General features: G+C 43.1%; 2 protein-coding genes across 4 annotated transcripts; both read right to left on the reverse strand.

The window, feature by feature from the left end:
- Positions 1–4,108: 4,108 nt before the first annotated feature.
- LOC119332535 lies at positions 4,109–6,007 on the reverse strand. Of its 3 annotated transcripts, none has more exons than XM_037605717.1 (4): positions 5,851–6,007; positions 5,373–5,447; positions 4,640–4,738; positions 4,109–4,547 (listed from the first exon to the last, which is right to left on the reverse strand). In XM_037605717.1, the coding sequence occupies exons 3-4, from the start codon at positions 4,720–4,722 to the stop codon at positions 4,418–4,420; spliced, it is 213 nt and encodes a 70-aa protein (XP_037461614.1). In that variant the 5' UTR covers positions 4,723–4,738; positions 5,373–5,447; positions 5,851–6,007; the 3' UTR covers positions 4,109–4,417. The 3 variants fall into 3 exon arrangements, with proteins under 3 accessions (XP_037461614.1, XP_037461613.1, XP_037461612.1); XM_037605716.1 differs by having other exon boundaries at positions 5,373–5,453; XM_037605715.1 differs by lacking the exon at positions 5,373–5,447.
- A 411-nt stretch (positions 6,008–6,418) lies between these two features.
- On the reverse strand, positions 6,419–16,197 carry LOC119330223 (pullulanase 1, chloroplastic-like). Its single transcript, XM_037603338.1, has 27 exons — positions 15,917–16,197; positions 15,578–15,722; positions 15,421–15,473; positions 15,196–15,304; positions 14,951–15,087; positions 14,652–14,848; positions 14,396–14,545; positions 14,234–14,294; positions 14,020–14,140; positions 13,726–13,816; positions 13,506–13,599; positions 13,174–13,269; positions 12,641–12,781; positions 12,341–12,391; positions 12,013–12,083; positions 11,830–11,922; positions 11,387–11,477; positions 10,346–10,417; positions 10,063–10,188; positions 9,815–9,871; positions 9,305–9,379; positions 8,695–8,783; positions 8,410–8,487; positions 8,112–8,250; positions 7,517–7,626; positions 7,218–7,317; positions 6,419–6,860 (listed from the first exon to the last, which is right to left on the reverse strand). The coding sequence occupies exons 1-27, from the start codon at positions 16,151–16,153 to the stop codon at positions 6,753–6,755; spliced, it is 2,892 nt and encodes a 963-aa protein (XP_037459235.1). The 5' UTR covers positions 16,154–16,197; the 3' UTR covers positions 6,419–6,752.
- Between the last annotated feature and the right edge of the window lie 223 nt (positions 16,198–16,420).

Below are 16,420 nucleotides of genomic sequence, written 5' to 3' on the forward strand. Positions count from 1 at the left end.
TGTGAGATGTGTGTGGCCCTCTTTGCTGTCTTCCACAGCTTTCTTGAACTGCATCTGCAATTGGTGGATGCTAGCTTCTACCGGCAAGATCTGCAGTTCAATAAAGCTGTGGGAAATTGCAGAGAGAGACCAATTGGGCAGCATCATTGGCGGATCACTCACCAGCTTCTTCAGGCTGTAGATGTTTTTCTAAGAGAATATCACATCATGGTGGAGAAGGTAGGTATACAACCAGGATTGTTACAAAAGGTAATTTGATTTGACAGCGAGATGCATGTAGTATTTGTTAGTCATGGCTACCTGCCTGTACTGATCTATGTGGATGTGCCACTAGATTCAGTTTCATGTGGTTGAGTTTCTTAATTACTAGTGTGTCTTGTCTCTGGCCGTAACTGCCATTTCTTCCTAATTTTCTCCATGCTGCCTTTTTTAACTGCGATCTCCGGAAGTTTGGCATCATCAATTCCTTTTGCAGAATGCTTCAGAATTTTTTTGAAGGTCTCCTTACTTTACTGCGAACAATATTAAGGTGTCATCAGTTCCTTTTGCAGAATGCTTCAGATTTTTTTTGAAGGTCTCCTTACTTCACTGTGAACAATATTAATGTGTCATCAGTTCCTTTTGCAGTATCCTGTTAATTTCATTTTCTTATTGCCGATGACATGACACTTGTGTTGATGCATCATGATGTGGAACTTCTAATCAGCCTGTAGCTGATGAATGATTCGCCTTGTCCCTCATTATGTGGAATTCAGCCAAGTTTTTTGGAAAACATGCACTTATGCTTGTGTTGATGCATAAACTTCTAAACAGCCTTCTTAAAAAAATCCTTATCTTTCACATATGTTTCCAAATTAACCACACATTATTTGAATTAACAGTTTACTGATCGTTTCCCTTATTTTCTGCTGTTATCTCATCATTCTACATGTTTTTGCAAGCAAGTAAAAATGAAAAAATGGAGAGAAAGAAAGAAAGGAAGAAAGAAAGAAAGCAGCTTTCTGAACGAAACCAAAAAACTGTTGGCGCCGTGCATGCATGTTGGTTGGCCCGGTGAAACTTGAATAAAGGGGGCTTGCAATGAGTAGTTCTTTTGGCCGGGTGAAAGGAAAAGGTGCTGCAAAACAGCATGAAACCTCAAATCACAGCAGCGCTTTTCTTTTCTTTTCTTTTCTCTCGAGAAACAATCACAGCAGCGTTGCAGCAGTACGCTTGTTCTCCCCCATCCTCCGCTGCTGCCTGCACTGCCTTGCAAGCAAGAGAGAGAGAGGCCAATCATGCATACTGCTGCTCTACCCAGTGGGCAAGCAAGCCCAGGCCAGGCCAGGCCAGTACTGATACTGACGCTGACGGATGGGACCTGCATTCCTGGTGGGAGTTCCATGGCGAGCTAGGTCAAGGAGGCTTCCTTAAATGGCCATGCCCCGCATCCCCTTCCCATTGATTGTTCTTTCCACTGCCCCCTCCCTCTCTGTGGTTGTGTGTGAGTGAGTGTTCATGCATGCTGTGGCTGTGGCTGTGGTGGCGTGTGGCTTTGTGTGTGGCGCTGGGCGACGCCACTGGCTGACAGACACGGCCTCTGTCTGAATCTTGCCGCCCCTCAACAGTCCTCCTCCAGTCCAGGGCCAGGGCCGGGCCGGCCATGAGGAGATCTGATGCCGCTGGGGAGATCGATCGATCGATCAGGTGCATGATGCGTCTGTCCGTCTGTCGATCCGCGCTGCTGCTGCGTGCATCATCGATCTTTCATCGCGTGGATGCATCTCGTCACCCCCCGGAGCACTGTTGATGGCGCAGGGAAAAAAGGCTAGTGGCTACACACATATTCACTCACCTATTCAGTCAGTCAGAATGGCCAATTATTTAGGGTTTGTGTTGAGCTGCATCCTGCATTTGCTTCGGCACTCAATTATTGCAGTAATGTAATATGGGGGAAAAAAATGCAGGCACAGTGGGGCACTGTGTTTGCATGAGGGCCACTGAGGTGCATCAATGGACACAGCTTAGCGTTTGGTGCCTTGTGGTGATTAGTTGCCACTTTGGCCTGAACATTGCTCTAAGAAACAGAAGCCTGAACATGGCATGCGTGCTTCCTTGCGGCGTTAAGGACCCCAGCACAGCTGCAGGGAGCACTGCACTGATCAACACAGCTTGTCCTCACAAGCACATAGAATTGTTCCCAGGCCATCTTCTATATATGCAAGTGAGGTTATAGAGGTGCTAAAATGGGGAGGGAGGATGAAGAAGAAGGAAGAAGTGTACGTATAAACACAGCAAGCTATACATAGATACACTCATACACACATAATAATTCAGGCTCATTGGGTTGAGATGGATGTGACAGATGATGAGCAGCCTGCTGGCTTCTCTTCCTGGCCTAAACTGCGCAGACACAAAGCATCCGCCCCAGGCCCAGCCGATTAATTAACCCACCACACGCCACATCCCATCACACGCCACTGTTGATAGCACGCATCTATCTGTCTAATCCCGGAATTCTTTTACTGAAATTAAAGAACCGCCGCTGCTCTGAAGAAAGAAGTTTCTACAGAGGTCTTGCGGTCCAAAATTATATACCTTGTCATGGAAATATTCTCTGTCTTGCATCAGCCATCTCCTTCTGCCTTGGAATCCCTGCAAAATTCCTCCCGCAGGACCATCCATCGATCACTGTCAAACTCAAGCAAGAATGCACATCTAATCTTTTACTGAACCCCGGCGTAGGAGCACGTACGCACGGCATCTTCATCCATTCCTTAGGGGAAAGCGGCTGAGGTCACGGCCTGTCTTCTTCCCCGGCGCAGCCACCCGCCATTGCCACTGCCGGAAGCTCTTTGCCGTGGAAACCGCCGGGCTGACAGCGACGCGATGGATCCGTCCGTCCGGCGGCACAAAACCGAAAGGCGAAAGCGGGCGGAACTAACCTCTGACCCGACGAAGGGGCCGGCCGGCTGACTGAACCTGACGCGCGCGCGCGCGTGCAAAAGCTGTTGGCTGATGAGAGGGAAAGCGGGAGGGTTGTCAGAGGGAGGGACGGGGCAGGGCAGGGCGTGCACGGGCGGAGGACCCCAGCTTTCCGGGCTGCTCCTTGTACCGGCCTGCTCATCCGCTGCTGTTTGTTTCTGGCGCTTGGATGGACGCCATTGATTTCCTCCGGCTCTGGGACAAGTGCACGAGCGGCTTCGCAGCGAGTGGACCAAGAGGATGCGTGGATCGTGCGCTTGCGAAGCAGCACATCTCAACCGATCGGCGGGAACAAAAATTCACCTACTAGCAGCAGAAAAAAAAGGTTTAGTTTTTTTGAATCCGCTATATAGAAAACTTCATCAGAAGTACGAAGCACTTTTCAAACATAATATAAGTTACATGGAGGTCCCTCGGCCATCGAACAACCACTACCGTCGGCAGAACGACCCTCCAGCAAATTTAGCCTCACTTGGGTTTGCCTTCCGGAGCAACAGATCTCAACAGACCGGCATAAATCAATCAATTGTTACCTCACTTGGGTTTGCCCTGCGGTTTATTTAAATGGCATCTTGTCATTATTCTGTAGTTGTTTGTAAAACTAGACAAATGCGTGAAACAATTAGTAAAAATAGGTAAAACCGGCAGAGCTCGTGTGGGTGGCTCGCAACGATGCTTCTTGCAGGCGTCTCCGAAGAGCTCACCCACACATCTCTGGGTTGTCGGAAATGTTGGCCGTGAAGTTTGAGTTGGCTGATGTCGACATGGTTGTGGGCTTTTGCACTCTGGTCCCTTAATCAATCGTGTGTTGTATGGTTTTCAGCCTAGTTTCAGGCCATTCTGTTTTTGCTTTTCCTATCTTCATGAAATTGACAGTGCACCTGCCTTGCACATGAAAAAAAGAAAGATAAAATCTAGTGATATTAATTTGGTAAGACTAGAAATCAAATATATTTCACAATGCCATTTTTTTGTGAAGTTTGATCAGTTATATATATGAAAAAACCGACATTGACAATACCAAATCAATATCAATAGTTGATTTAGTTGGTATTTTACATGTTTAATATTTTTCTATAAATTTGGTCTCACAAAGTTTGACTTAAAAACAAAAGCAATTTGCTAAGTAATATGAAACAGAGTGTGAGTAGCTTCGGCATTTTATTTATTTATTATTGCCTAAAAAAAGGTACAGCAGCACATCGCTTTGCAAGGAATAATCACTGGAGCACAAGAAATGATCAAAAGCGCTTACAGTTCAGGAAGAACTACGCTCATATGCATGTGTTCTGCACATAACACCTCAAAGGCTCAAACCGAAGCTAATCTACCACAGCAATTGCGTTGCCCAACATCACGAGCCGGTTATCAACATTACAGGGTTCCACTCAGAACTCACTGGTTTTCTGCATGCCCGTTGAAAAACAAAGAGAAAACAAGATGGAAATACATATCACTTCTTGGGGTACTCGGTGTGATCAGGCCCTATGTCGCGCGATCCAGTGTTCACATACGGTCCTCGGAAAGTAGCCTGCGGTGGCAGAGGCTTCGTTGAATCGATAATAGGCCTGTTCTTTGATTTCCTGGGGGTAAGAAATGGATAAAGGTTACGCAAAGAGACGCCAGCCAATGCACACAACCAGTGCTAGAAAGATGAGAAAACAAACTCACTTACACAAAGTAGAAGGGAAATGCTAGGCCGGTACCAGCAAAGATCACCAAGCCAGTGACAACTAAGGCGTTGCGTGCCTTGGACATGTGATTGTTTTAGAAACTGTCAAGATAAAGGAAGAAGAATTAATTCAGGTAAGGTCGTGCCACAAAACCTCTGTTTTCCTTTGAACGTGATATAGCAAAGCATTGGCACATTAGGCCATCAGAAGGTACTCCTAACTAGCAACAAGCATCTCATAGGTTTCCCCCTTTTCCATTAAGTAAATGATAATAAGCAAAAGCTGATTTTAAATTGCACTTGTACGCCTCGAATTAAACTTAAACTGAATCCTGCTGATATGAGTCTGAACCCCAGAAAGTTACAAGAGAAAGAATTTTGGATAAATAATGGACCTGCTACTCGTTCTCTTAATGAAATCAGTAGAGCGCCAGTCTGCCTTCGCCCCAAAAATAGAGTAAACAAACTAGTTGAAAAAGTTATCTTATGACCATAAAAATCAGTACCATAACAGCAGTAACTAATAACAGATCGGCAGAAGGCCAGTAACAAGTATTAGCAAGCAGGATGCTAGATTGGCAGCTTCATCGCCATATACCAAGACCCCAGATAGCATAGATGAATAATTAACGGAGATCGAACCCTCTGACGAACTACAAGATGGCATTGACAGCAACGTGAAACATGAAAGCTTATCACCATCGCTCGAAACAAAGTCTTGTAACAATTAACTTACTTAGTCTGAAGGAACAGAAACGTTTCTTCAGTTCGGACTCCGGGTTAGAGGTGGCAGTGCACTGGCTCCGGGCTCCTAAAACTTCCATAGGGAAAAAATTAAATGGATCTCAACAATTCTAACTGAACTATTTCATTTTTCGAGAAAAGGAGCGCAGGCCCCCAATTCCATTTTCATGAAACACAACATTCTAACTGAACTATACATTCTCTGAATCCCACATCTGCAGTGACCTCCTCCAACCCGGCGCCTAGACCAGGGGCCCGGCGGCGGCGCCGCCGTTGTGGCTGCCGGCGCTGCAGGCAAGCAAAGGCGATCTGTATACGGCTCTTCCCCCTCTTTTCCCCACCTGCTGCTGTAGCTCTCTACCCCCTTCCCCCGGCCTAGGAAACCCTAGCTAGCGGTCGGCGGCAGAGGTGTACGTCTCGGGCTAATGAGCAGAGAGAAGGAGGGTGGGGAATCGCTGGAGGGAGCTCACCTTGGCTGAGCGAAGGTGGAGGCTGCAGGCCGCGCCTCCTTCGAGGTCGATCGATGGCCGCGGCGGCGCCGAGACAGAGAGGGAGAGAGAGCAGCGAGCGCCGAGCGGGGCGTCGTGGAGTCACCGATTCGATCAGAGAGTTTTCTTTTTTGTTAGAGACCCTCGAGGCCTCAAAGAGATCTTATCACTAAATATTACTCCCTCCGTTTCGAAATATTTGAACTTGAAAAATATATGGTCAATTTTTTTAAAGTTTAATAAAAAAAAATATATACATCTTTCCTACTTATAAAATTTCGAGTTGGTGGTGAGTTCACTTCCCCTACTTTACACTTAGTACTCATTTGGCCATTCCATCTCTAAATTCATGCATTGAACTATCATGTTTACTCTAACTGGTCATCGAGCCAAAGTTAATCGGTGTCCTCATTTGACAAATCCTTATCCTCATTTTTTCTCTTATTTTCTGTTATAGCTACGTAGCAACGCACGGGTACTATGCTAGTATTAGAGAAATTGTGCTTTATTTCTTTGATAAATAATAACAATATACAAAGTAAAAAGGCAGTACAGTACAAATCATTATGCTTCCTTATATAATAGATGCATGTTATACAAAACTTATAAGTTATAACACGATATACATGTTTTCCTTTTGATATATAAAATCAAAATGGATCAGAAAACAAAGCCATGACTTGGCAGCTTGGGCACTATACATACATATACATAAGCCAGGCTTCTTATTCCTGGGTTTGTTCCTTCAGCAGTGTAATCCGCAGGCAGCAGCGCCTCTCCTCTCTTATTCTTCAGTTATTATTTACTTCAACACGAAAACAGAAAGATCTTCGGTCGCTTCGACAACTTGTAGAACAGATCCTTGCGTTGAAACCAAGGAGGCATCAACACCGAGGTTCGACAAAGACTGACACGGTTCTTCTGGGCACGGTGAACCTGCCCGTCGCGGCCTCGTACACAGATTTCCCCACCAAAGCATCTGATGAATTCACCTGAAACAGTCCAGAATAGTCGTTGCATATTCAGAAAATTGCTCTCCCAGTTCCACAACCTTTTGGGTTGATGATTTATTGGGTTTTAGGATACTGAAACTCTGGACTATCAGGCCGCCTCGGACACTGGTCAGTTGTTATAGGGTGTGCAATGTTTCATTCTAAGCATGAAACGCTAGGAAGCAAAACCACAACAAGGAAAATGTGTCAATTTGTTCTAAAAAGTTTTTCAGTTGTTAGTTTCCCCAATGTTAAAGTTCAACACTTGCAAAAAGAGAAAAATGTGAAAGGTCTAGCAATGATGTCAGGGTACAGAACAAACAAAACCTAAAGTCAAAAACAGCTCAGAACAGTTACCTGCACAGGATGCAATTCAAGCCGCATTGAAGCAAGGGCTGGAATATCCATGGATACTTCGTGCGGACACACATTGAAGACCGTTACAACATAAGAGAAGCTGCAAAGAGTGGCAGTTAGTTAGTTAGCTACAGCACATAACATCGAGGGCCTCTCTTGCCACACACTGAGCTGCGGACGGACACTACTGCTCTTTTACCGAGTAATAATACAGAGTGGCATGTTTCTCAAGACTGCACTCTATGTTCATCTTGCAAAACATATCTTTGCAAATCATAATTACATCAAGTGTGACTTACTTCGCATCTAACTGAGCCATCTCGGGCTTCTCATCTCGTGCATCTTCAATGCCCATGACAATAACACCTGGGACTGAGGAGGGCCCTGTGTTGTGAAAGTGAACCCTTTGCTGAAATACGACAGGAATACAGTCAGATCTACGCAACAGATCAATTCGATAGATATTACTCGCTCCTCTTCCACAAATTTACTATGTGAGCATTTTCACCCCTCCCCCAATGTGTGGGTGCACGATAGATATTGTGAAACTGAGGTAATACTGAATAAAAAGTCATAGCTTTCTTGCACGAGTTGCTTGCAGCTACTAGATCATTTGGTGTAGTACAGGGTGGAGCTGTGTCCACATGTTCTAGCAGGATTATCTTTGTCTCTAGTTTCCAGGTGATCATTCATTTTCAACTGCGGGATCAATGTAAACATACATTTGTTTCACACTCTCAGTTATATAGCTCCCACAGTAAAGTACATTCATGTCATATAATTCACCATGAGATCAATAAAAGGAAAAAAGAAGCTTTGTCTACAGTAGCACCTCAGCGGTCTGAAAGGAAGTTCAAACTAATTTGCTGGCAAAGAAATGAAGAATACATGTACCTTAATGTCACTTGCTGTACTAAGACGAAAAAGCGGAGATGAGTATCTGATCTTCAAGATGTCAACAAAACTGTCTAGGGCAGCAAGAATGTGTCCTTTTGCAGGTTTGAAAGATGGATTTTCCAATCTTGGTTTCATCCTGCAAAATAGTTTCCATTTGAAATTTTGAACTATCAAATGCATGTTTAGAACTTGAAAGGAAATGCTCATTTAAGTTCTTCACTTTATCAAAAGGACATGGCCAAATACATAATAAAACCGTGATGGTAATAAAAGATGTAAAAGTTCAAAAACTTACAGGGGCCAATTATCTTCGTTCTTTTCACTTGGAGGAAGCCCAACACCCCAATTGTTTGTTTCATAGGTAAAATCAAGCCTTAGCAAAAAGAAAACAGAACATTACCGTGCAGTTAAAGATTCTACAGAACCACTATTGTCCTCTACTTCATATATGGTAAAGAAGGCGGCAAGAATTATTATTTTCAAGAACATTTTAATTAGTTTTCTCTCTATAAAAAATCAATCATTTTAGTTCATGGGAAGAACTGCTGTTTTCAGTAAGGTAGAAAGGGAAGCTTATTACTTGTTAAACCAATCACCAGAGTTATATGAATCTCGATCAATGGACTTAGATCTTAGTATCTCGTCACCAGCATGGAAAAAGGGTATTCCCTGAAAGGACAAGCTGAAAAAATTGAGGACTCTACTCCAAAAGTTCAAGTTATAGAACATGTATGAAAGTACAGAATACTTTTTCTTTAAAATAGACACTACTATATTCTTTACCATATGGGAAAAATTACTTGGTCAGAAGAAAGAAGATGACAAAAGCAGAAAAATACAAAATCACGTGAAATCATGGTGTCATTTGTCAGTTGGATTATCACAATGCAGATTACTTGTAAACATCCTAGCAAAAGAGTCCAAGTGCTGAATTTATTAATTATGCTAAGAAAACAAATGAAACTAAGATTAGACAACCTGATCATTTAGTAAGTTCATACATGAGACAAGTTCAAGATTGAGCTTACTGAGCTACTAGATCGGTCTTGCCATATTACTCATTTTACTTAAATTTAGCAACTTATTTCTGGGGAAACTGATCACTCTTCACCAATTCCTACACTATTAGAGTACTATGAACTACAGAAAATTTATAAGTTCTATGATCCATATTCCGTTTATGTACAAACCTGGGATAATGCCATCATGCTGGAGGCTAAATGATTTATCCTGCATCTCTCATCAACTGAAAGGTTCATTGGGGTCTGCAGAAACAAACAAAAGAAACAATTCGAGAATTTAAGATTGTGAGAGAGAGGTTTTGAAAATGAAATTTTGAGTTCATCTTGCGAAAGAAGAATCAATGAGCAACTTCCTTTCTTCTGAAAAGTATATCATCGCATGAAATTTTGAGTTCATCTTACTAAATTGTTGCTTTATATATGTAAAGTTTAATTTCCAAAGAATTAACTAATTTTAGTGACCAGTATTAGCGATAGAAAATATCATTGCATTATATATATATATATATGTAAAGATATTCATGCTAATCTGTCTTGTTTCCTGATTTGCAAAACATAAAAAGGAAAATTATGATTACTAGACAGTAATAATTGATGGAAGAAGTATAATACAAGTTAGTTACTCCCTCCGTTCCATAAAAAGTAAGGGAGTATTCATATACAGGATACAAGCCATACCTTTACACTGATAACATCAAACAGAGTCTCATTGTCATGAGCAGAAACATAGTTTATCTGAAATGGACAAAACAGTAAGGTATTTGAGTAAATAATGACTGGTAGCAGTGTTTAAAGAGGAAAATTCAAACACGTACAGAACCAATAGCCATACTGTTTCTACTGAGTAAATTATGCTATTCCTGTGAGCAAATGATAGTGTTACAAGTACGATTAATTTTTGGAAGTTCAAAGACCAATAGCCATACTATTTCTATTGGGGACGAAGTATAGCCGACTGGTAATCCATCGAAAGTGTGAATTTCTGATCCCTTCTTAGTTTCTCCAGTATGAGTTATTAGTACATAATCCCTCAGATTACCAGCTAGTCCAATCTGAAAGAAAAGGAAAAGAAAATTATTCCATCTTGCCTGGCAAACTTATTAAGCAGAACACTAATAACATTCAATTTGCATTAAATTTATAGGTAAAAAGCAAATTAATATTCAACCAGTGGGAAAACTTATAGGAACATGAATACCGATAGCCTACCTGTATTTGGTCAGCGTAAGTAGCGAGCGAGCGCCTGGTATCTGCTTCATTGCCCTGATAAAACCCATTCGGCTGCACGAAAGGGCAAATACCAAATAATTAATACTATGGAATTCTGGGAGCTAATCTAGAAATATTTTAAACACAATGTAGTAAAGTGCATCTCTGCATCACAGCTCCAGTTCAGACTTGAGACCTCGAAGTGCCAGCTAGGGCACACAAAATAGTAGCTAACTAGTTCAATAAACCTCCAATATACTCCATAGCTGAGGATGCATGCCCAACCCTAGCAGACCATAACAAAACATGCGGCTGACAAATGAGAGGCCCAGAGTTTCCAGCTTGCTCGCCACTATCCAGGTTGAGGCCAGACATTGGGCATTAGCAGGGGTGGTTGGGCTGGCGGTGCTCCTCCCGCAGTGCCTAGTACTTAGGGTGTTGTGTTGACTTATGGAGTGTTGACGTCTTGGGCTTGTACAAAACTTTTTCTTCTATTGGGCATCTAGAAGCAAGGCTTTTGCATTTTTTCGCAAAAAAATAGACGACACTTGAATACATGGCCTCTGAGCAACGGCGGAGCTATGTAGTATCCTGGGGGGGGCTGTGGCCCCCCCAATATTGAAGCAACTTGTGAAGAAAATATTACTGTGAGGGTTTAGATGAGAAATATTTTAGCTTTTGGCCCCCCCAAGCACTCATATTTTACCATTCGCCCCCCCAGCCAATTCTGTCTAGCTCCGCCACTGCCTCTAAGGTACAGGTACTGAGGTCTAATGGTGCACAACACCAATTAATAGAAAGTTAGGAACCTTAAGGTAGCTACAGTCAGCAACTTGATTACAGAAAAAGGAACCTCTATGAGTTTGAGAAAATGGCTTAACCCAAGAGAATTACCGAAATTCAGGAAAACTGTATTAAGAGAGGAAAATAGGTAACTGCTGCATTCTTATGAATGATGAAGGCAAGAAACTGGTTACTGAAATGTCATATCATAACTTTCATTTCCAGGAAGGGCACCAGCATAAAGGATACAAATATTACCTCTAAGAACAGACCAGTATTAAAGCCTTGCTGTAGTGGGTTACCAAATGGATTACCCCCATTAACAGCATCCCGGATTCTATCATTGAAGCTGCAAAGTATGACAGTATGGATATTACTATGTTGTATAGAAAAAAATGGTTGATGTAGAACAAACACCAAAATAAATTACCCATACTGGCTATTTACTAGAATAAAACTGTACTCTGGTATTTTGTGTCATAGCTTCAAAATTCTGACAATACAGGAGATTGCTGAGACGTAAGTTTGACTTTTAATTTGATTGTTCAATGTAAAATCTAGTTATAGTTTGGAGGTATGCTCCAAAATTGACCAATTGGTTAATTTAAATGTAAATACGATAATGAACAAGTTGCTGATGAGCACCGAAAGGTGCTCACTTCTCATGGGAGATAGTAAGTTGGTAATAAATTAAGACTTACCTACCAATCCCTGTTCCACTCATATTAAGCTGGGATCCATTTATTCCACGTTGATTGCGTGCAACTTCAGCGAAGTCCCATCCCTCACCATACCTGTGGCAATGTCATTGCCCTTATTAGCCCGATACAAGGAGAATACCATAGAAACTGGTTGCTATGAAACTGAGCAATCTCATTCCTTACAAGTATATTTTTGAACCATCAACTCCATGTGCATCCCTTGTAAGGCTTTGAAGAGCAGCTTTTGCTCTCATCTGTGTTTATTAAACAAAAAAGGTCATCCAGCATGCAGTGTGACGCTCTTAACAAAAATGAAAAAGAAATAGGGATCCAGATGCGTGCAATCATTCTGATCATATGGGCCATGTAGTCACAACAAGGAAATTGCTATGTTCTTTCTAGTGGAAGTGATGATGAGCAATACTTTACTAAATCACGGGGGTCAAAGAAATTGTATTTAAGCAGAAAATCAACATGATATTTAACTCATCAAGGATATGAGCTTACTTACCATGGTGTGTTTCATGATATGGCCCATAAGATCAAATCTGAACCCATCAATCTAAGGCAACAATTATATGGTGATTAGCAAGCATTATGATAAAGAAAATCATGTAAACAACATGAAACTGTCCAGACAATAATGAAAGGGAAGAAGTAAATTCTGTCATGAATGCATGCATTTTCCTGTGCATAACGTGGCTGATGGCACTAAGCCACCAAGTCCGATGATCTCATTTAGAACCAGTAAGTCTGAAATGAATGGTATTATCGTAACATAATTAGAATACTGTTACCACAGCCAACTCACTTTGTAGTTTACTGCCCAGTTCAAAAGGTCATCCACGATTAACCTATCAACCATGAAATGCTCACTTGCTGTATTGTTCATAGCTGCACTGTTCTCAATCTGGCCATTAGTATCCCTTCTAACATAGTACCCAGGAACGATCTGTAAATATCCCACATACAAAGAAAAAGAAAGAATAGACATAAGAAAGGTCCAAAAGATGTCAAAGCAGATCAATTGACATGTATTTTGTTAGATCTACAAGCACATTTCTGGAACAATGAACACAGGAGGGTAAGCAATTTATTACTTGCCATTTCTTTGAAACAAGAATTTTACATATTTCTATCACTCTGTACACAATGTAGCATGACTGGTGGTACTTAAATATGTGACAAAAATGCTCTTGGGTGGACCAGTTCGAATGGAATAATAGTTTAAGTTGACTTCTAACATGACCAAGAAATGTTGTAAACGTTATTGGAAGAAAACCAATGGATGTAATTTAAGCTGCAATAATTATGAATACAAATATTATTTTCAAAGGTAACAACCTTGTCAAGCACTGAGCTGATACCGCAGGGGCCACTTGAGTCTAGATGATTGTATACAACATCCATGACAACACGAAGGCCTATGCGATTGAGGGCCTGCAGTACAAAATTTATCAGAGAAGTAACATGTATCCTGCATCGAGCTAACCACATTTACCACCTTCAATTACTACAAAAGGCTGAGCGCTACAAGTTAGCATGTGCTCGAATTGGTGGTCTTATATAGAATACATGAATTTTGTGGGAAGTAGTCCAAATGCACTGTAGTTCCTTTTGGAATCCTATCTTACAAGCAGGGTCACATATTCGCAGGGTTAAAAAGGAAAACACACCTGGACCATCTGACGGTATTCAATAATGCGACTCGGTCCATCAGGGTCACTTGCATAGCTTCCTTTTGGAACCCCCCAGAGTACAGGGTTATACCTTTAGCATGCATAATATGTAAGAATATTTTACCCGCAAGAACATAACTAACTTTCCTATATTGACACCACCACGATACATTAGTATCTGGAATGTGTGAGAGAAAAAGAAGTGTGAAATGAATACCCCCAATTATAAGGGTCCTCTTCCTGAATAGCTACTACTGCTTCTTGTTGCATATCTGATCCTGGAGGGAATGTTGCCAGTTTACACTCATCTGCCAGAGTAAATGAAGTTCCGTATAACCAAATAAGTCATTCTGAAGTAAATAAGACGAAAATGAAGAAGTGCAGTCTAAACAATTAAGTACTTATAAATAGTCATCACTCATTGCTATCCAACAAAAAAAATAATAGATATCTAGGAAAAGCTCAACAGTGCCTTGTTGTCTGGTGAAAGATAGAGAAAATATTTCCTTACCGACAAATTTCCAGTTGCTCTTAATGTCGTCAACGCCAGCAAAATGAAAGCTTGGCAACAAATGCACATGAGTCAAACCAGCATCAGACAATTTCCGTAGGTGCTGCATTCCTGCCGAGGCCTGTACCACAGGTTCCAAAATGCAATCAGCATGGGATACTGATGAAAACAGCAATGCAATGCATCAGTCTTCTAGTAAATCAACTCTGAAGACCTGATATGCAAATGCACGAAAACCTCCACAAGAGTCACTGTCCACTGTGCCATCGTGGGCGCTGTAATTGAAAAGCACAGGAAACAGACAGGTAATTCTAAAGATGAATATGCGTAAACCCCACCAGATTTGTAGTTGTGTAAATCAAGCAGCACAATTCACCTGAAATCACGAATGTGCAATTCGTAGATGGTTATGTCAGAGAAGGAATCAAGTTTTGGCTTCTCATCAGCCAATTCATCCCAGGAAGCTGGCTTCAATGTTTCATTGTTAATGTCAACCAACCAGGTCCGCGCTCCGTTTGCGGAAAGGCTGATCAAATAAGGAACACATTAATTTCTTCCTCTCCCTGAACTTTTTTTCATAGAAAAAAAGGTTTCCCCCTGAACACAAAACTGAACTGCGCATAGCCACATACCCTCTAGCATACGGGTCACCAGCTAAACATTTCAGAACCTGCGCCTTAGTTGGATGATACACGTCGACTTCATACAAATAATACCGGTTTTCCCACTCTCTTGGTCCAGTAACACTCCAAACACCATTTGACTCCTTGAGCTGAACCGTCTCCAGCACAGGGCCCGCTGGACCATCAAAGAAGCACACACTCACATCCTGCAAGATATATTGGGGACATTTTACATATATAAGCAGGAACAGTACAGAATTGGAGGCGACACTTGAGATGGTAAAATGTGCCGTCTTTAGAAGCCAAACCTGAGCTGTAGGAGCCCAAAGGTGCAGGCTCACGGAGTCCTCGCGGAAAACCGCACCGAGCGGTCCTGTGTATGCGAATATGTCATCCAGTACGCCAGGTAACTGCAGTCCTGTAACATCTACGTGTTTCCCGTCAGCTGCACACAAGAAGTATGTCAGGATCTTGCTCTGTTTCTTAACATCTCTGGAGAATTTGACACTCATCTCTGAATCTGCAAGTAAGGATGCAAAGAGTCAAGAATTACCACCGAAAGAAGCGACGACCAGTTGGCATTTCACGAGGCTGGCGACGTCGACAGAGCTCGGGACTCTGAACGCTCTGTAACTGCTGATGAAAGGGAACTTCTGGGTCACCTGAAACATGTTGCAAATGGCACTCTAAGTTCAACAAACTGAAATTTATCACTGGACACTGCATGAAGAACAATCAAGAGATGATCACAGCAAAGGGAACCCATGGCACGTCTTACGGTTTCCGGGAGCCCGGCGCTCTCCGGTTGCAGCTCAACCTTGGAATCGTAGCCTGCCACATCATCACACCAGCGACGGGTTTCAGTCACAACCATCAGGTTCAGGCTGAGAGCGGGCATCCAGGACGAACTTAATTGGCCCGCGTAACGTACGTACCTTGGATGCCGCCATTCGACGGCGAGAGGCCCATCGCGGCGGTTCTGCTGGCGTACAGGTAGACGGACGCCGCTTCCTGCTCGCTGACGTTCCAGGCGATGAGGTCGCTCGTCACCCAGTACGCCCTGGCGTCCGGCATGAACGCCTGCGCGGCACAGCCCAACAATCAACATCAGAACATTACCATTTTGTTAGAGCAGCAGCGGAGCCAAGGCCAGCCGTATGGTATTGCTGCCATGCGGGGCGGCCGTGTGATTCGGCGGGAACGGATGGGGGCGAAAGCGACGGGCGGTTCGTAATGAAAAGTGGGATGCGGGGAGGGGGGAGGAGGATGAGCACCTGGGTGGCCTCGGCCTCGGCCTCGGCGGCGGAGACGGAGACGGAGGCGCCGGTCTCGCCGGCCGCCATGGGCGTCCTCCGGGCCCGGAGCGCGGTGGCGCGGGCGGAATGCAGCGGCGGTGGCCGGGCCCTCGCCGGTCTCCGCTGCGGCGAGGAGGCGGAGGAGCGCCGGGGATTGGGTAGGGCGGGGGCGGGACTGAGGTGGCGGAGCAGCATCGTTCGCATCGGCATTGGCATTTTGTATGCGAGGAAGGAAGGAAGAAGAGAGAGCCTTTTTTCTTCTTCCCTTTGTGCTTTTTGCGGCCAACAGATTCTGTTCACTTCAGTTCTATATCCATGATGCGGCATTAGCTTTTCTGTTTTCTTTTCTTAGGTTTCCAACTCAACAAAGCTCTCTTTTTCCCGTTATATCTTGCAAGAAATTTTCTTTCATACTTTTTATACTTTTTTGACAAAACTTGCAAATGTCGTTACAAGTTTGCGTAAAGAAATGGATGGCCAACA

Source organism: Triticum dicoccoides, chromosome 7A (assembly GCF_002162155.2).
Source record: "Triticum dicoccoides isolate Atlit2015 ecotype Zavitan chromosome 7A, WEW_v2.0, whole genome shotgun sequence".
Lineage (NCBI taxonomy): Eukaryota > Viridiplantae > Streptophyta > Magnoliopsida > Poales > Poaceae > Triticum > Triticum dicoccoides.